Below are 21,784 nucleotides of genomic sequence, written 5' to 3'. Positions count from 1 at the left end.
ACTAAAATATTGTATGGTTTTCTACATATTTGTCTCAAGGAATTTCTAGAGAAATTTATCCAAGCTTGGTTCAATGTTTCTTCTTGGGATCCTTCTTAGCATTACCCTATGTTTTCTAAGGTTGATATTGAGGAAGCCAGTATGAAGATAGATTTTAGGGGAGTGTGAAAATTGGATTTACATACCAGCTTTGGTACCTAGTATTCTTTTTTTCCTTTCTTTTGAATGATTAATTTTATTTTTTTAATGTTATTCTGCATTACGTTAGAGATTTTTCTTAATCACATTTTGTGAAATTTTGTTACCAGTTTTTTTTTCTGTTGCATGTTCGATTTTAACTTGTGAATATTCTCACAATTTAAATGTGCATTTATAGGGTTCTTCCATCACTCAGGAGAAAAATAGCCCTAGCAACCAAAGCGATTGCATACTTCCAGGTTATTTCGAGCGATAAATGACTGCAAAACAGGCAAACGGTTCCTAGCACGGACATCAAAATACAGCCGTCTTGCATTAAAACCCGATTCGGGATGGCCAATTAGGATTAGTTTTCCTAGACAAAAACAAGCTATGAAAACAGCAAATGCTATGAACTAAAAGGTGAAATGCCAAACAAAACACAAACTCCAGAATGACTAATGGACCTAAACGTCAAATGACACCTCGTCATCCTGTGATCGTAACTTGTTGCCCATTAGAGTGGCAGGCCAAATTTTATATTTAGTGTTGTATCAAATTTATGTTTTATGTGTGTGTCAATTTGTGAAGTCGTGCATTATTGTACATTTGTAGTGTTCTGTTTTATTTTTCGCGGATGGGCGCCAACTAAAAATAAAATAAAGCATTTGTAGGGTTCCATGTTATTTCACGGAACAATTTTCCATTAGAAATTTCCATTAGAAAACACCTCTTTGAGTTCTGCCAGAAATTCCTCCAGGGGCTTCTCTAGGAAAGTAGAGGCATTATTATGTTAAAACAACTAAAATTGTAACGAAAAGTACTCGGGTCTAATCAAGATAATAATCTATTTTGTTATAATCAGATCTAAATTATAGCAAAATTTGATATAAATTTTAGTATCTATCGAAAAATTATACATTTTTTAACATTATTTTCTAAATAACGGAGAATCATATAACTTAATTATATTATACTAAATGTAAACAACATTTATTACAAAATAGGGTATAATTTAGTTATGTGGTTTTAAAAACAATAAGTATGATTGTACGACATTTTCCCGAAAAATGTTTCCCCGAATGTATTGTTTTCCCGAAAAGAGTATTGCAAATGTTATTTAACATTGATCCAATGCACAACTAAGGGGAACCGGTCTTTAGGACGAAGTACGCTTCGCCAAAGAACGTCAGACCGAAATACGTTAAGCCGAATGGGTTACTAATCTGAAATTTATAGGGTAGAATGGGTCAGTAGGCCGTCTTCCTAATTTTCTTCATAAACGATATTAGAATTTGTTTTCGAAGTCCTAGAAGATGTTTGAGTCCCTTGAGTTTTTTTTTTTTGCATTCCTCGAGTCATAGGGCATTCTGTGTATATTGGTATATACTTACATGATTTTACAATATTCTTTTATCCTTTTCTCTTTTGTCACATAGATGATTTCTTGATGTTTATGTTATACTGTTACTGAAGTACTGATGATTAATTGATCACTCTGCTAACATTCCATCTGAAATTTTCGCTTCTTTTTATAATACGCAGTTGTTTTTAGTTGTAATATTGCATAGCTTATTGACGGTAGTAATTTATTAAACCACTGACTGTCCCATGACAGATTTACTGCCGTTCTAAGCATATCTGTACCATGTTGTTTTTCTTCGCATACTGTCCCACTGCTCTAACTTATGTTCCATCTCAAAATCGATGTCAGAGAGATGCTAATAACTAATAACGTTATCGTGGAATATTCATTTGTTATGCAAAATGGAAAAAGTATCAAATTAACTTCAAATGGCTCTATTACTAAGAAAAACATGGGTAAAATGCAGAACAACATGGGACAGATATGCTTAGAAAGGCAGTTTACCTTCTTTGAGACGATCAAACTGGGTTTTTTCATTACTTCCAACTCAACTGGACTGATGCCCGTCCGGCGTAATGACACTTTCAGCCTGATGAACTGCGGCTTAACGTACTTCGGCTACACATACTTCTGCCTAAAGATCCAGCATCGTCTTTATGGCTCGATTGATAACCTTTCTTTCAATAAAATTTTCCTTCTTTCAAATATAGGCTGTTCTTTCAAGTTGAATTGCTCAATTAATAATCAGTAATTTGACTGCTGCTATTTTTTTTTGTTTTTTTTTTTTTTGTGACAAACTGTTCGTTTTTCTATAGGCGTTATAGTAGAAATCTTCATCAAAGAATCTCCCTTCTCTCATCATATACCGTTCTTTCAAAATGTTATCGGCAGTCTAACTACTAATATGTTCTGTAGAAATGCCAATTCAACATGCTACTTCGGTCATGATTGATCCATTGATTTACAAAAAAATGAAGAGTACTTAGCTTCAAATCTATTTGTCAAACAAATTGATTTCCTTTGACTTCTCGTTTTAAAGCCTGTTTATATACATTAAAATTGTGCTCATAGACTTTCTTCACAAGCAAGAATTGAAGTATTCTTAAAGTTTAAGTTATCTGGATCATGTGTTTAACAATGATAATGAACTTAAGCAGATTACTATCACAATCACGATGACTCGTTTTAAACGTATTATGCGTTTAAAGGGCGTTTTCATCGATTGGATATTCAAAAATAAATTAAGAACAGCCTATGAATAAAAGAAGGAAAAAATATTATGAGCGTGTTCTTAATTGAGTGCCATATCATTTTCAGTCAGTACGACAGAAAAGAACGACCCATATTCAAAAGAAGAGCAAATCTCATTGAAGCATCATGATGAAAAAAAAAACCTGATAAGAGGGAATGCTCAATATTAATGAGGTGTGAAAATTTCATTATCTTGATATCTTTCTAAAGACTACATATTGGCACAATTTGTACTCAGGCTAACGTTCCGCTATTTCGTTTCAATAACGTGTTCAGACAATGGAATTAATCAAGCAAATGATTAGAAACCAGTACCAAAAATAGTATTATACATTTTTCGGGGAAACGGTCCATTCGGGGAAACGGTTCGTTCGGGAAGTCGTTTTTCGGGGAATTAATTTTCGGGGAAACTTCATTCGGGGAACTGGTTTTCGGGGAAATGTACAATCCTAATAATGCTGTACATGTTTATATCACAATGAGTTATAAATACCATGATTTGTTTTGATTATGTTATACTTTTGTCACGATTTTCTAGTCGGGTAACGCGGTGGAACACATATCCCTAATGGGGTATAACGTGCCTCCTGGAGCTGGCCTTCTGAAGGGGTATACCAACAGTATACTGTTTAGTGCATAACATTTGGAACATTTTTTGTTCTGATGTCCTAGAAAGTTCGGAACTTCAGCAAAGTTGTCGAGGAGCCCTTGGCTCTCAAGTTATGGATAATGTTGTATAAATGTAATAAAATCGCTACATGATGCTTGAATTTTAATATAGGATTGTACATGTCTTACAAGTACTTCTATTGTAGTTCTTCTAGATATTTTATTAGAAGTTCTTCCAGAAATCTTTCCGCGAGTTTTCTCGATGTTTCCTATATATATTCTCACTGTTGATCCTACTGACAAATATTCAAATATTTTTCCAAGAGATCCAAAACAGATTTCTCCTGGAGTATCACCTACTCTTTAAAAATTAGAAAAAAAAGAAGAGAAATAGGCTTTGCGATACTCTTAGATGTCATCTAAACACTTTCTTATTATTCTTGAATAGTTATCCTCTCTTTCACTTATTGTAGATGTATTGTATCTACACGACTCAAAATACAGCGAGAACTTGAAAGTTAGGCTAAAATAGAGCTTGGAAAAAAATGTCGGATGTTGATTGAGGATTTTGTTTGAAGATTTTGTTTGGAGACTAGCCAAAATTGGTGAACTTACCCCATCTGTTATATGTCATTCTATACAAAAAATCTTATTGGATAAATATCATCTATCCATTCTGAAAGGGTCAAAATAAAGCTGACCATTATCATCGGAATTACCTTAAATCATGTCAAAATGTTTATCAAAAGTCATCAATTTGAGCTCCATCAACTTAATAGCTCCACAACCAACCGGCATGACCCAAGATGAACTTTCTTTTCGTTTCCCAGTCGCCGCAAGTGGTTGCTCCAACACCTCCTACCATGGTGGGCGACAGTTTCTAATTCGTTAAACACGTTCCTTTCACCACCGTTGCTAGTTGGTTGTCATCGCCCGAAGCCACCTAAACAGGGCTTTTTTCCCAGCACACCTGCACTTATTGCATTTGGAAGCCAAAGGGAACTCGCCGAACTTGCTTCTTCCCATCCTTCTTCACCACTCATTGACTGTCCATGAGCAGCAGAGCCATTGAATACGTTTAGCCAGACGATTGGGTTCGCTACTTTCAGAGGTTTTCACTACTGTTAGGCACACTCGCCACGGAGGCTGCATTGCCCCGGTGAGGTTGCCGGGTACCAAAGGTAGTAATCGATTGGTTCTGCTTTCGAAACGTGCGATGATTTGGAGGAGGCCCCAGTCGTCAGTTGTGGTAGCAAAAGGTACCTTACCTACCAGAAGCAGCCTGGCAGTCTAATCAGTGTGTCAAATGTTTGAAGCGGTACTGAAACCACCACAGCTACTCGCGCATCATATGCCAATTGTGCCAATTGAAGCTGGTTATGAGCTATAAATTGCAATGAATAGGTAGATGTACGTAACTCTCTATAGCTATGATAATGGGCATTAACCTCAGCCCTAAAAGAGCGACCCAAACAAGCGCCAGCTTTTATATTTTGGATGCTTATTATGTCCTGTGCAGAGTAAATAGTATAGGCTTATATTGGTAACGGACGTTCGTTAGATAGATTACATATGTAGTAGCATAAAATGCACGCTTTACATTAGAAATGGCACTCAAAAAAAAAAAACTCAATTTGAACCCCCTCTAACTCTTTCACAACGCTGCGGTAGACTCACTCCCTTCATTACGTAAATTGTGTACGATGCCTTGTGATTGGGTTAGTTGTACACTTTGATAAGTAGAATTCATGAATCACAAATAGGTGTTATATAATCAAGGCTCATATAGTTTTTGTTGTAAAAGCATTGTTTTTCAGCGAAAACAAATTGAATAAATTCTGGTATTCTTCACGATATACGAATTAAGCAAAAAAGTCTATCTGTTAAAGTCTTTCTGTTAAAGTTTTTTTTGTTATATTCTGGAAATGCTTGTTACAGTTAACTATAGTCACAGCTGTAAAGGCGTGGATATTCAGCATGGCCATGCTGAGGGTGACGGGTTCGATTTTCGGTCGGTCCAGGAACTTTTGGTAATTGAAATTTCCTTGACTTCCTTGGGCATAGAGTATTTTCGTGCCTGCCACACGATATACACATGCAAAAGGGTCATTGATAGAGGAAGCTCTCAGTTAATAACTGTGGAAGTGCTCATAGAACTCTACACTGAGTAGTAGACTTTGTCACAGTTGGGACGTAATGCCAAGAAAGAAGAAAAAGACCACTTAGCTCTGGCACTGTCCCTAATGGACCTTCATTTAAAACAAAATATGGAAAGACAGTGTCTCTTATACGTCGATGCCACCTTGTTTCTAACCAATTGGATGGTTTTTGTTAGGTGATATTCCTACGTTTATCCGTTACTATATATGAACAATGAGCTCGACTACGAGGCAACCTAGAAATTGCAGTGGATCAATAATGAGAGACAAAGCCTTACCGAAGACTCGACTGTACTCTCTATTAGCTTAAATTAAATTAAAATTGATTTTGATCAAAGTGAACGCAGCCGAAAATCGAGTGGGCCAGTCATGGATTGGATATAGATATAGAATGAAGAATTCACCTAAAGCCAATCAACCGTGGTTTCCTCTTCTGGAGCGGTGAACGGAAATGCAAAAAAAAGTACAACCGGCCACTATCATTATGTATGTTTTGCACGTATCGTATCATATCGCATCGATGTTAATTTAAATGCACAGCAACTGAGCTGGGTGGATTTGTATTCCCAACGGCTGGAAAGGCGAAAGCCATTGGCCTGACCCGCGTTGGAATGTGTTATGGTTCAGATTTATTTTCCGTGATGCCTGTTTTTACTGTAAACAGTGTTTATACCCTTACCTACATATCATCGTACTACCATAATTGTATAGTGAATGTTTCAAATTAACCATTAAGTGTAGGGGTAGACGGGGCAGTATGGACACCCGGGGCAGAATGGACACCCTCAATATTTTAAAATATGCGAGCTCTTTTGAACTTTTAATGAATGGAGATTATAGTCCATTTATCTAAAACGTAGTTTCAGGAAAGAAACATTCGAAATTAAAATTATACTTGATTTTACACGAAAAAGTTGCGTCCTCCGTTTTTTGTGCATGGCAATTATAATTTTAATATAAATAATCCATATTATAAATAAGATTTAGTGAGTAATTTATTGCAGATCGATTAAAACCTGATATTTCTAGAACACATGCAAGTAGTTTTGCTGTATCTACATGCTTAATATGTTTATATTTTCTTCTTTTTTATATTAAAAATCTAGTTTGAAAATATCTTCTGCTACGGGGCAAAATGGACACTCACCTTTTTGAGAGAAGCGGCATGGGAAAAATATAACCTAAATCACAAACCAACCACATTCGTCGATTTCAGTATATTTCGGTTAAAAGTTCACTATAGTAGACATAGGGTGAAACAAATTGGACAAAAAACGACAACAATGGAAAATAGTTGTTCTAGGCACAGCTGTACATGCTGACAAAAACATAGCTTCATCCGAAACAGCCTGAATTGAAATTAACTGAACAAAAATAAACTACTTCGGCGTATTATTCATCCATAATAGTCGTTTTGTAATGAAATAACTTTATAGGTGCAAATAAGGCCGGAACAAATCTCATTTTCTTCTTTTGTCACATTGCTCGTTGACTCGTCAAGGAGGGGTGTTGCGTATGAAAACGCATCTAAAATTTGAACATAGATTAGACTAAAAATATTTAAACTTTAGCACCCCTAGTCTCTGTAGCAAAGAGAAACAAAATCTCAAATAGGAGTGAAGATGAGTAGCTACAGCGAGGAGGTGGTAGAAGGAGCTAAACCACCTAATATGTAGGGTAGGTAATCAAAATTTGAACCAAATTGCGGCTTTCTGAAGCAGTGCAAATTTTAAGTGATTTTTTCTCCCATATGGAAATAATTTACTACGGCAAAATCGTATGTACATGAAAGCCACGGGTATAAGCTTTCTGTTAAATGGTAAAAAGCTTGTATTTGCACCGAATTTCATTGAAATATTTGATTTTTCATCAACAATGATTTTAATCTTAATTTAAACCATCGTAATCATAATTTGAACCAATTTTAATCTTAATTTGAACTACTGGCGGCGGCAGCTCGAGCAACTCACAAAACAGCCAATTCCATGCTAAACAATAAAAAATCACATGAATTCTCATACCTATTTTTCATTAGGCAGTGGAATCTCAACTCAGAATGTTCGAAATCCTTTAGGAATTTGGAAACTAAATTTGGATTTTTTCATCCCCCAAGAGTAAACAAAGCAACCACTAGCGCAATCTACAGGCCAACACGAGAAGCTCACCCCCGTTTACTAGTTCAAATTTAGATTACAAATGGTTCAACTTAAGATAACATTCTCCAAGTAAGAATCACTTAAATTTGATAATTTTATGACAAATAATGCGGAATATTATCCGGTTGGTAGATTCTACGATAAATAAGCTTTCATTTGACGTGTTCACATATTGCGTGTGATACAATGCATGAGCTGTACGAGTGCACCGCAAATGTGCTTTCTCTTGGGGGAAATGGGTGAAATCACAGTGATTTTTCAATTGCCTGTTTTCCATGACAAAAATGCTTTTTTCAATGCTTTTAAAGTCCATGTTATCAGGTTTTATTACGGAAAGCTGTTTAACATCTTTTTCGGGACAATATTTGCCTGAAAAGTACGTCGTTTTATTGAATTTTGAAATGGTTCAAATTAAGATTACAATTTGACTAGTTCAAAGTTTGATTTCTTACCCTAAGATTATTTGTAAATGTTTATGCATTGTTTTATTTAATAAAATATCATTTTAGTTTTATAGCTGATCGTAGGAGAATCTACGTTTTTCCTTTCTGCTGAAAGAGTGGGGACTCGCCACCACCTTCCGCAACCGCAACAGGGGGGATGATAAATAATAAACGTATTTCATGAAAAATTACCCAAACAATAAGGCAAAACCGTCAAACTCATCGGATTTGTTAAGAAATTTTCTCGACGACTCTAATTTTACTTTAAAATTTTTAAATTTCCTAAATAATTTATTTGTGTCCCCCCTCAAAATGTCGAATTCCGACAGAAATTTTCCGAGGGGGGGGGGGGGGGGTGGTGACATTAGAGAAAATCGAAATTTGTGTCAGCCTAATGTACGAAATTCGTAAAAGTATCATGGTGTTCATATTGCTTCATGGGGGTGTCTATTCTGCTCCGTATGCATGAAGACGGTCATGAAAAACTAACATTTTTCGAAACATTTTTTGAAGTGGATAAATCATATTTTTTCGTGGACAGAGTTTCGTAGACTTTAAAAGGATACATGTATCAAAAAACTAAACATTTTGACATCTTACCAGGTAAAGTTGGCAAAAACCTTGGGTGTCCATACTGCCCCGCCTCCCTCTAAATGTGTAATTGCGTTACTTCAGCATTTGAGTATTTATTTTGAAAGCAAGTTCGAATTGTCTATAGTAGCAAATACGAAATCATGGTTGGTGATGGAGGTCTTCAAGCAGAGTACTTGGCAGAATTTCCAGCAAAATTTGCAATGAAAGCCCATTGTTTTGTTTCAGGAACTCGTGAGCAATTTCAAATAAAGCAATTCATCACTAATAAAATTTTTGATGATCTTCTGTAGGCAGATAAGAAAAATCACTTGCAGAAAGACCTGCCTGAATGTTTTCGGGGTAAGCCCAAAATGAATTGGAAGAAATGAAGAAATTCCTGTATGATTTTTTTTTTACTTATTCGTTTATTTGGAAGGCTCGGGCGCCACATGGGCATAACTGAGCCGACATCTTTTGTTTTTACATTGATTTTACATCTTAGAATTTATTACTGCCCTAATACTATATTAGTTTGGGAAGCCGAAGTACTCGCGGCTGCTTCAAGGTTAAGGATTAAAAAAATAAAAATAAAAAAAATTAAATGGGAGGGAGGGATTTATGGGTTTAAAACTAAATTGTTTGCTAACTTATACTAAACACATTGATGGGACAAATTGTCCTTATCTGTAACGGAACCAAAAAGAAAGGACTTTATCGGTAGACAACGACAAGAAGAGGACAAACGGAAGGGGGGCTACGACAGACAGGGACGAACAACAAAATCAAAAAACAGTATACCTATGGAATACTTTTACTTTGTAGTTTTATCAAAAAGTGTAAATTACACTGATCTCGTGAATAGTCGTTTTCATAACTTTCTCACGACCATGTTATGCGTATGTGACGATTCATAGATAAAACTACATGGTGAAAGTCCTCCATACTAGCAAGTGAGTGTAACTCTTTTCAAGTGAGTGTTCCCATCCTTGCCGTCAAAATGTTCGGGATTATACAAACTGTACTGCAATCCAGAACATGGAATCACAGCTCTAATTACATTTTTTGTTTGCTATTTTGACTTATGCAACATTACATACCGTAAGAATTGTGTCTTCTTGAAGCTCAAGCTACATTCTACAATAAGGAAGTAGAATCATCTCGGCAGGGGTCCTATTTTGGGCACTTTTCTCAGCCAATTCTGAACTAACTGACACAATTTTTGGACCGCGATGAGCTACGTATAGTATCTAGCCATGTACAAAATTTCAAGTCAATTAGTTTGGAATTGACTGAGTTTTAGCGAAGAGTGCCCAAAATACCGGCCGCTGCTCAAGTGGTTCGCTACCCTACTTTTAAGAATTACTACAACATCAGGACTTTCAGGAAACTGTTCTTAATTTAGAACTAGAAGGCTATGGTATTCACTTGTATTTGAGCTTATTTGAATTTAGACACTCATGAGATCTTTTTAAAAATTGTAGATCATCGTAGTGGATCGATAGCCCAGAATAACCCAAAAGTAGTCATCTATATTTGTCGATTTTCAAGGAGGTTTGGAGTACAATGTACATGTCATGGTACATGTACACCAGATTATTATTTTTTGAAACTAAAAAAAGGCGTACCGTGCGTCTGTGCAAAAAAAAAAATCGAGAGTGATCATTTAACCCTAGTACAGGCTTGTTACAACAGCGCAGATATCGCGAATTTTGCGGATTTCGCGATTTCCGCGGATTTGGCGCGGATTTACTCATGGAATTTGACCCTCGCGCGGATTTGGCGCGGAACTGATTTTTGTAGTGTGTGTATAGTGAAATAATTTAATGATTTTCGGCACTTGATTTTAATGGATTGTGCATTGCATTAAAAACACAATTATGACGACTACATTTCTATGCCTAAGACGATAGTCGAAATTCAATCGCGGTGCAAATAGCACGTGTAGTCGCTAGCAGTCATCACATCACTCGGCCATGTGGCGACTCTTTTTCGAGAATTATTAAAGACCCCTATGATGAAAATGTGAAAACAAGTATGCTTCCTTAGGCGGCTATCTCGCGCGTATCTTTGATTGCGGGTAAAAACAGTCGCCGAAGTAGATTTTATTTTGATTCATATAATATTTGTCTAAATTTAAAAATTTCCTAGTTTAAATGTTGTCCCCGGCAAACTTTGTCATGCCTGTTGCGTTTTTTAACGTTCCAAGTCCAAGTCACAAAGACGACGCGAATCGGACGTTTCGTTCACGAGTTATGCGTGGTCCCACGTATGCCACTGGAGCAAGTTTTTGTTTTGGTTTACATTTTTTTACGATTTTCATCAGCTCTTCAAAATATTTCTCTGAAGAAGTTGTGTAACAATTCTCCAATATTCCCATTGCGGGTATGATGTGTATCTTGATTTAACTTTCAAAGAATACAAGTTTCTAAAAAAAAATCAAATTTGTTTCCAGGAATTCCATTCATCAGAAGCCGAAAGAGTAGTTCCGATAATCATCTGCCAGAATTACTGGAACAATGTTAAAAGTCACCTGCTATATATTATAAGAGATTTCTAGATAAATCCCTTGACTATTTTGGGAAAAATCTTTTCAGGGGACTATCGGAGGAAACTGCTGAAAAAAGCATATAATTTATTGCAAGAATTGTTAGTGAAATCATTGGAGAAACATTCTGAGGAATATTTGCAGGCATTCCTGGATATATAACTGCAGGAATTCTTGGAGAATCTCCCAAAAAATCCAAATAAAAACCCTGAAAGAATTTCAAAGGACTCCAGCAAGTAAATTTTGAAGAATTTTCAAGACTGTCCTGCTAGGATTTTTCCAGTGATAACTCATTTTAAGGGACGTTTTCTCATATACCTCCAGGTATTCTCCTTGGTAAATTCCTCACTGAAGATAAATTTCAGAACTACTAAGGCATGACTTCTTCAAATTCGAGCTGATTTGAAAAAATCTTCAAAAAGTTTTGTATCGGGTACTGACTCCAAAAATATTCAGAAAGTCTCACCGTTCCAATCTGTTGATTTCAAAGATTTTTGTTTCCAGATATATCTTTCAGTTCCCTTTAAAATATCTCTTCAGTTTTTTTTGTAATTTTTTCCCCCACGAATCCAGTACCTAGTTCTTGGCATTTTCTCCTGAGATTTTGTGTAACGGATTCTTATCAAAAATCTCCCAATGGATCTAAGGAATGTTTTTGGAAATGTCTCACTTGCTGAAAACTTACAATAATCAAAATGAGTTGCGTTGATTTATGAATCAAAAGTTCATTCTTCATCCAGTACTCAACTAGTCCATTCCCGTTTAAAGGATTCAATGGATTTCTTTAAAAATGTAAAGTAAGAAAAAACGCAAATTTTCTTTCACTCTCTCGCAAATTTGGCGCGAATTCATTTCCAGCATCGCGCGGATTTGGCGCGGATTCAAGTTTTGTTCGCGCGGATTTTTTTCCACCTTTCTTTAGGATGTTGGGGTCAATATGGCCCAAACAGGCTCGCTGAACGTGCACTACGCCTTCGTGATGCGCTTAACCTAACATCTTTTGAGGGTTAACGTTATTCAATGTAATGCGTAGAACTAACATTATAAGTTAAGAATTGTAGCTTCGAATAGCAGATTAATGGAATGTTCAAAAAGTATGTTGGAATGATTCTTGAGATTTCAAGAGGTTAATGAAATCTGACCAATTTATTATTGTTTTAGAGTAAAAGTAATGCTACATTTATAATCTCTTGATCTATCTAGGAATGGCTCTATAGACTCCAAGGGTTTTGTAGAACTTCACTTTGAACAGTGAAACCCAGTTACTGTTTTGGGAATACATTTCATGAAGTGAGTTCCAGGATCGTTTGGACAATCCAGAACATTTCAAAAAGGCAGAGCATTACCAGAAACTCGGTAAACATTGTTGATTATGTGACATTGTTCCTTGTAGCAGAAATGTCGGCAGTAGAATGTTTACCGAATTCCTAGTATTGCTCTGCCTTTTTGAAATGTTTTGGATTGTCCGAACTGCCCTGGAACCCACAGTGTAGAATTGAAGTTTGGAACTCTATAGAAATGTCGATTTCTCGATTTTTTGCTTAGGCTAACCAAGCCAAGCGGAAATTACAACGTTTGATTGCTTTGACACTCAAAGTACACAACAGAAACACTTGTTTGATGAACAAATTGAGGCTTGAATTATGGAAAGAAATCCACGTGCTCCGGTGGGAATCGAACTCACGACTCCCAATTTGCTAGACGAGCGCTTCTTTCCTCCAAGCTACGGAGCCACTTGAGCATCTCCGTCCCCTTAACCGTTCATGACGCGCGCCTGTTTGAGCCTAAAACTGCATCGCGCTCGCGCTGTATACGTCTTGCGAGGTTTTTTTTAGTGATGTTGTACTTTTGTACTGAAGAGAACTGAACTCGATTCCACTAATGCACACGGTTTGTTCCTTTTCACAATCCAAATCTCCTTCGGATGAATGTCTAGCATTTCATCCAAAATTTCAACAACAGTACACTAAAAGTTTATGCGTTACATGCAGACGTTTCTTCTCATTATGATAATAGACGCTTCGATTGCTCCCTATCATTCTTCACCGATCACTTCCGATCCAAACTGCGGACGAACAGTAACGAATAACAATGCCAAGCGACGTGAGCATCGCATCATACTGGTGATGTGGTTGCGTGTTCTTTCAGGACAACCAGTTTGCTGCATCTTTCTCAACACGCTTTAGCAAAGAGGAATGAATATGAATGGAATGAGGCGTATGCACGATCCCTTGGTCTGAACGACCCTGAATGTCCCAAAAGTATGTAATTATCTATCAGTTTTCAGGTATATACATTTTCTATCAAAAATATGAGGTCACCTCCTCAAAAACATGTCATTTTTCGGCCCATATTTCCGCCAATTTACTTCTGAATTCAAGACTCCAGGTCTTGTTTAAAAAAATGTAAGTCAAAGGAACTTTGAACATGATTGAGGTGAAACTTTTTCAAAAAAATATTTGAATGTAAACTCTACCTAAAGCCGCCGAATTTTCTAAAAAATAAATTTAAACTTATGGCAGTATCGCTGGAAATTGGTTCAGCCAAATTTTAAGATGAGAGCGGTAATATAACCTGTTTTATTTTAGCTTTCAACTGCTTTTTGCCGAACTTAGCTAAATAATCTGAAAAAAAAAAAGTTATTTGATAAATTTACTATTGATGTCATCTACCAAAAGTTTGGGATGTATCGATGTACCACTCAATATGCATCAGAAATTCCTTAAGAAATTACTACCGCAATTTCTTCAAGAATTTCTCCAGGAAATCCTTCAGGGGTTCCTTCAGAAATTCCCCTAGGAATCCCTTCCGGAGTTTATCCAGAAGTTATTCCAAGAATTCCTCTATGGATTCCTGCATGAATTCCTCCTGAGATTCTTCTAGGACAGGGGTTCTCAAACTTTTTCAGCTTGCGACCCACTTTTGATTGTTGCAGTATTTGGCGACCCACCAGCATGTATTTCTATAACGTGTCATTTTTTTGAAAATTAGGACTGCTTTTTCAATAAATGCATATGATGCATTGCATTTCTTTCACAGGTTAGCTTACGTCACGTAGTACTTAATTTTCCATTTTTTTCATTTTATGCTTTTTAGTGTTTTTTTTTTAATGTCAAACTAGGTTAAGGTACCCAAGTAATCAGTATCAGTAAATTCTATGTGTCAAAGATTTGAGACAAGCTTGCCGGTTTCTTATAAAAAAATATTAGTCTGGCTCCATGAACAACTACAGAACACCATAGATTTTAGTTGCGGAAAATATAGGGGCTATAACCTATATGTATCTGCAGCACAAAAAAAAATCCTTCAGACAGATACGAAAATTGTTCGATTTTTTTCAGTTTTCACGTGATTTTTTTTTAATACATCAAAAAGATCGGCAGGTGGGTAAACATCAAGCAGAGATATAGAAAAATAGTTCTGCTGGATGGTCTGATAAGTTCTGATTTCTGTAAAAGTTCAGATTATCGAAATTCAACAGAATTTTATTAAGTTAAGCTGTGCCAAAGTTCGATTAAAATAAACAGATAATTTGATGAAGATCACCAAACGTTCGTTGTTCTCCTGTCGAAATTTGTCTTTTTTTTGTTGATTTTATGGTATTTTTTTCTGACATTCTAATGACTGGACTTAGCTGAAAATCTTATTGAAAAAGCTAACTGCAAGCAACAACTTGAACTTATTTTTTCCCGAACACAAGGAAAATCTTTTTTTTTTCAAAATCTCAAACCTTTTGATTGAAAACACAAAGCTTTAGAAACAATTTCAGAATCCAGAAAGTAGTTTTAATATTCAATTTAATCCAATACCTAAATTGTAGAAATAATTTTGCTGATTCTTCAAGAGAGTATAAATTAGAAAATAGATGACAATACCATTTGACATAAAATAATTAGGACAATCATTACTATATCGCCAAAATCTTCGTGACCCACTAAAAATCAGCCCGCGACCCACCAGTGGGTCGCGACCCATAGTTTGAGAAACGCTGTTCTAGGAATTCCTTCAAGGATTTCTTCAGTAACCCTCCAGGAAATCCTCTAGGGATGCCTGCAGAAGTTCCCCCAGAAATGCGTCCCGGAATTAATCTAGGAATTTTTCAAGGTATTCCTCCAAGCATTCCTCCAGGATTTCATCCAGACATTTCTCCAAGGAATCCTCCAGGAATTTCACCAAGAATTCAGGAATTGCCCCAGGTATTTCTTCAGGAATTCCTACAGGAATTTCTCTAGGAATTGATCCAGGAATTCCTCCGAAAATTTCTTCGGAAATTCCTACAGCAATTCTTCCAGGAATTTCTCCAGGGATTCCCTCAGAAATTCTTTAAAGAATTTCTTCAGAGATTCCTCCAGGAATTTTGCTAGGGATTCCTCCGGATTTTTTTCCAGGGTTTCCTCCAGGAATAAATCCAGGAATTTCTCCACCAGGGATTCCTCCAAGAATTATGTCATGGATTCCTCTCGAAGTTTCACCAGGAATCCCTCCAGGAATATACCAGGAATTCTTTCAGGAATTCATCAGATGATCCCTCCAGTAATTCCTCCTGAAACTCGTCCACTAAATTTTACTGGAATTTATCTAGAAATTTCTTCAGAAACTTCTTCAGGTACTTCTTCCAAAATTCCTCTAGAGATTACTACAGGAATTCATTCAAAAATTCTTCCAGGAATCCTTCCAAGGTTAGTTCCACGAAATTTTCCCAAGAATTCCTCTAAGGATTTATCCAGGAATTCTTCTTGGGTTTCCGACAGAAATTTTTCCCGAAGTTCCTCCAGACATTGCTCCTGAGGTTCCTCCAGAAGTTGATCCAGGAATTCCTCTAATAATTCCTCCAGGAATTCATCCATAAATTCCTCCAATGATGGGGAAAGGTGCTATTTTTTCCGCATGCCATTGACAGTTTCGTGAAACCTCCGCATATCATTCTGTTTCATACTCATAGCAATTAATCTTCCTCATGTTCTCTTTTCTTTTTGTGGTGGATTCGTTGTTTTTGGACACTCTCGCCTCTATATCGTTCCTTGTCTACCAGGTCCCCAACACCAGCATCCGGATTCTGGCAACATTATTCTTGTGCGTTATAGACATTACAGATTCAAAAACCTTCCAAGAATTGTGTCATTGTTCCTCATATTTATGTTAGATATGTTAGAATATATCATCTGAATGTTTGCTATAAAACCCCATTTTATTCTTCAGAGTCCGGCAGACACGTCTCAAAACTTACTTATGCGGAAAAAGAGCTTCAATCTTAATTGTGTAGAAACTGTCAGTGATGTTAACAGTCTTATTCATACCAATACATCTTAAACATATCTTCTATTTACTCGGTATTTCGACGATTTTGATTTGACTAAATTATATAGCAATGTTTACTCGGCGAACCTACTCACGGTCATATCGATTTAAACTCCCTTAACCGGGAACCATCATATCACTCAACATGGTCTTGTTTGTTGCTGTAAACAGTCTTGCCTGACTGATAGAAATTACTCAAAAATAGAAGAGGCAGTGTGGCATTATTGATGTATCCAGCAGGAAACGTTCTGTGTCTGGAAAAGCTCCCTGAGCCATCCAATAAACAACATACCTGCGTCATCTTTCACTTCCAACAGTTGCCCCGGTTTCTATGTTGTGTCACGGCAACGTAAATGGAAACCACAATGCAATGAAGTTACATGGAAGAGGAGCAATGTTATACGACGGTAGAGGAAATTCCCTGATTGAGTCTTCTGTGCACTTCCTTCTTGATGGAGCAAGCAAGCGCATCAAAATAGATTTCGAACGGAACGAAACGAATCTGAAACGAAAGAACGAACGAACGGCCTTCAAGCCTGATGATGAAGTTTAGCGCTCTATGAGCTGTAAACAACTCATGTTCTTCTCTGATCGGGGGAGAAGTTCACTCAATTCGGTTTTGTTTATATCATGGAGGAAACCTTTCACAACCTAAAGCGGATTGTTACCTACCCAGGAGAAAGTCATTAATTTTTATAACACTCTCGAACTGGGATTTTTTCGACAGGTACCTCTTCTAGAGTGAATTTGAGTCATCATTCGTTTACAAGAAATCCATTCCCTATATTTAAGTGTTATTTGAAGTACGTGCACTTCACACGCTTCGGAAAATACAGGATTTGCATCGTTCGCTATCATCTGGGTAGATAGCCGATTGATAACAAATTGCGTTGAACCTACGTGTGGGTGGGTCAGTACTTACCCGGACGTGGCGGAAAGCTGGTCTTACCCAAGGCGCACGAAACGAGCGATGAATGGTGGTGAGTGTGACAATGACTATTTTCACCAATTTGCCATTGAAAGGTCTCCATTGTTTTGACAAGTGGAACTGTTTCGCAACGGAACAGCGCCTTGAAAAAATCAGTGCTGGAGTTGGTGTCGGAGTTTCGCCATTTTTATCAAGTGTTTCCTACTCTCGCGCGTAAGTAGCGTACGCATGCCGCGTTTGGAAGATTGTAGTGATTACTTATGGTTTTGGAAACTCATTGGTGATAATTTGCTGCGTTAGTCGAACCATTACATCCGCGTTGTTATTGCGCCTTGACTAAGAAATGGCGTAGCTGATGGGGAACTATAAAAACGCCCAAACAGCTTTGGATGGTATACACAAGACCAGGGGTTCCCAACCTTTTTGAGGCGGCGACCCCCTTCAAGAATTGTCAAAACATCTGGGGCCCAATGATTTTTTTGGAAAAAAATGAATTAAATGAACGAAACCGAGATTTTTTGGATACAGTGACGTAGCCAGAAACTTACTGTGGGAGGGGTTTTCGACAATCAATGATAAGTTTTTTTTTTTAATTCGACACTCACATTTCGTAAACAATAATGTCATGTTCATTCAATTTAAGTTATACCTGAAAAATAGCGGCGCAGCCGCAAAATTTTCCTTCTGAAGGCATTTTACACTGAAAATATGTTCCTAAAATTGTGGGTTTTAGGGGTGGCGGTTTACAAAATTAAAAATTGGTATAATTTGTACAAAATAGAATAAAAATTTAAAAAGTTTGTGGTAACATCGCGGCCCCCTTGTACTGGCTTCACGGCCCCCCAGGGGGCCGCGGACCACCGGTTGGGAACCTGTGCACAAGACGAAACCTTACTCTACCAAGTGGTACACGTCTTTCTAGCTACACGTCATCGAGAATTGATACCTAGTGTTAATTTAATTGTGTTCAACCCACTAAGCGCGGTTACCATTGCCTAAAAAGCTATAAAAATACGCAAAACCAACCGAAAGTCATCGTGACCCGGGGAGGTCGAGAACTGGTTTCTCCTTGCTTTGGTGTTGGCGTCTCGTCGATCTATCTTTCTACCGATCGGCGGCAGGTCGGCGGCGCTTGGTTAGTGGGTAATTGTATCACATGAGTAGTCGGATTTTCTTCTTTCGAAAACTTTCGTTGCTCCGTTTGGCAAGCAAGCCAAGCACACCGCACCAATCAGTTTGAGATAAAGCTATGATTTAGTACTTGCTGTTGGTGTGCTGTGCTGCGTGCAGATCAAGAGCTGATGACTCACAACCGACCTAAATGCTAGGTATCTAGAGAGAGAGCCACTTGGTTTCACTTGAACAGACTTGAACCAGCAGCGAGTTAAGTTCGGTTTGTGGTCTTGTTCTTTTCTTAGACGTCCCGTCCGTCACGCCGTCGACAAATCATTAGCACATGAGATTTTGATGATGGTGAAATCGTGAGGTGGTTGATCTCTTACGCAGACGCAACGAAACCTGTTTTGCGGTGGCTGAGCTGGTCGGTGGCATGGTTTGATAGATCTGATACGGATAACTCATGGTTTGGTGTCTAAGTTGGTACTTGTTGTTGAGTTTCTAGTAATTGCGTGAGATTAGAATTATTCAACCCTTCTTAAAAATGGACTTACAAAAAAGTTAGAGAAGAATAGTTTTTTACTTCAGCAAGTTTTGCAACACTTGTAAACTGAACATCTTTGTTCCAGACAAAATCATACAGATTCCCGAAAATACTGGTTTAAGTGAATCTCAGGAGCGAATTTATTCAGGGATTCTTCCATAAATTTCGTCAGGAGTTTCTACTATAGTTATATCAAGGATTGATTTGGAAGCTCCTATAGAGATTCATCCATGACTTTTTCTTAGTTTCTCATTCATTCAGAAATTTTTTTAAGAAGTTCTTCATGGACTCGTTCAGGAATTCATTGAGAAATTCTCTCAGAAAATCTGGGGTTGGAGGACATTGAAGAGTTCCTCTAGGTGTTTTTTCAGGGATTGCTCCTGCAGATCTTTCGGATATTTTTCCTGAAATTTCTCCTGGTATTCCTTCGGATTTTTCTCCTAAAATTCTTTGAGGGACTTCTGCTGCAGTTCTTTGAGTAGTTTTTCCTGGTATTTCTTCAGAAACATTTTTAGGAGTTTCTCCAGGATCTCCTTCAGAAATTGAGAAAGAAACGCCTCCCAGGGACTCCGTCAGGGATTTCTCCAGGAATTTTTTCAAGGATTCCTCCAGGAACTCCTTCAGGGGTTCCTCCAGAAACTCATTCAGGATTTTCTCCAGGAACTCCTCCAGGGATTTCTCCAGGAATTTCTCCAGGAATTTCTTCAGAGATCCCTTCAGGTACTCCTTCAGGGATTCCTCCAGGAACTCCTTCAGAGATTTCTCCTGAAACTACTTCAGAGAATTTATCCAGGAGCTTCTTCTGAGATTCCTCCAGAAACTCCTCCATGGATTCCTTCAGGAACTCCTTCACTGATTCTTCCAGGAAATCCTTTAGGGAGTTACCTAGGAACTCCTTCGCGGATTTCTCTAGAAACTCCCTCACGGATTTCTCTAAAAACTCCTTCAGGGATTCCTCCAGGAACTGCTTCAAGGATTCCTCCGAGAACTCCTTGAGGGATTCCTCCAGGAACTCCTTAAGGGATTTCTCCAGGAACTCTTTAAGGGATTCCTTCAGAAACTCCTTCAGGGATTCCTCCAGGAACTCTTTCAGGTTTTCATCCAGGAACTCCTTTTGGGATTCCTCCAGGAACTCCTTTGGGGATTTCCCCAGGAACTCCTTCGGGGATTCCTCCAGAAACTCCTTCAGGGATTCCGCCTGGAACTCCTCCAGGGATTTCTCCAGGAACTCCTTCACGGATTCCTCAAGGAACTCCTTCAGAGTTTTCTCCACTCATCCTGGGAATCCCCCAGGAAATCCTTCAGGGTTTCCAGAAGGGACTTTGCCAGGAATTCCTCAGGTATTCTTCAAGAAATTCCTTGTGGGATTCGATTCCTCCATGAACTGTTTCAGTAATTCCTCCAGGAACTCTTTCAGGGATTCCTCTAGGAACTCTAGGAACGTTTAGGAATTTATCCAGAATATTCTTAAGAGTTTTCTCCAGGATTTTTTTCAGGGATTCTTTCGATAACTTCTGCAGAGATTCCTCCAAGAATTCTTCCTGGGATTCCTCCAGGAACTTCTTCAGGCATTCCTTCAGGAATTCTTCTAGGAATTCCTTTAGGATTTTCTCCAGGAACTCCTTCAGGGATATTTCCAGGAACTCCTCCTGGCAATCTGCAGATCTTTCGGATATTTTTCCTGAAATTTCTCCTGGTATTCCTTCGGATTTTTCTCCTAAAATTCTTTGAGGGACTTCTGCTGCAGTTCTTTGAGTAGTTTTTCCTGGTATTTCTTCAGAAACATTTTTAGGAGTTTCTCCAGGATCTCCTTCAGAAATTGAGAAAGAAACGCCTCCCAGGGACTCCTTCAGGGATTTCTCCAGGAATTTTTTCAAGGATTCCTCCAGGAACTCCTTCAGGGGTTCCTCCAGAAACTCATTCAGGATTTTCTCCAGGAACTCCTTCAGGGATTTCTCCAGGAATTTCTCCAGGAATTTCTTCAGAGATTCCTTCAGGTACTCCTTCAGGGATTCCTCCAGGAACTCCTTCAGAGATTTCTCCTGAAACTACTTCAGAGAATTTATCCAGGAGCTTCTTCTGAGATTCCTCCAGAAACTCCTCCATGGATTCCTTCAGGAACTCCTTCACTGATTCTTCCAGGAAATCCTTTAGGGAGTTACCTAGGAACTCCTTCGCGGATTTCTCTAGAAACTCCCTCACGGATTTCTCTAAAAACTCCTTCAGGGATTCCTCCAGGAACTGCTTCAAGGATTCCTCCGAGAACTCCTTGAGGGATTCCTCCGGGAACTCCTTCAGGGATTCCTCCGGGAACTCCTTAAGGGATTTCTCCAGGAACTCTTTAAGGGATTCCTTCAGAAACTCCTTCAGGGATTCCTCCAGGAACTCTTTCAGGTTTTCATCCAGGAACTCCTTTTGGGATTCCTCCAGGAACTCCTTTGGGGATTTCCCCAGGAACTCCTTCGGGGATTCCTCCAGAAACTCCTTCAGGGATTCCGCCTGGAACTCCTCCAGGGATTTCTCCAGGAACTCCTTCACGGATTCCTCAAGGAACTCCTTCAGAGTTTTCTCCACTCATCCTGGGAATCCCCCAGGAAATCCTTCAGGGTTTCCAGAAGG

At 38.1% G+C, this 21,784-nt stretch overlaps 1 protein-coding gene across 5 annotated transcripts in view; it reads left to right on the top strand.

Annotated features, from left to right (window-relative positions):
* LOC109409765 (prominin-like protein) overlaps positions 1-21,784 on the top strand; it is a 176,830-nt gene that overhangs the window by 84,851 nt on the left and 70,195 nt on the right. Inside the window, exon 1 of one of the 5 annotated variants that reach the window (XM_029870256.2) lies at positions 17,451-17,557. The exons of 3 other annotated variants lie outside the window; for them this stretch is intronic. In XM_029870256.2, the coding sequence (XP_029726116.2) occupies positions 17,548-17,557 (10 nt within the window). In that variant the 5' untranslated portion in view covers positions 17,451-17,547. Of the gene's footprint in view, positions 1-17,450; positions 17,558-17,613; positions 17,719-21,784 lie in introns of those variants that run through there. One more of the 5 variants, XM_062854542.1, reaches the window with a different exon arrangement.

The sequence above is a fragment of the Aedes albopictus genome, chromosome 2 (assembly GCF_035046485.1).
Source record: "Aedes albopictus strain Foshan chromosome 2, AalbF5, whole genome shotgun sequence".
Taxonomy (NCBI): Eukaryota; Metazoa; Arthropoda; class Insecta; order Diptera; family Culicidae; genus Aedes; species Aedes albopictus.
This window is presented reverse-complemented; position numbering and strand designations above follow the sequence as displayed.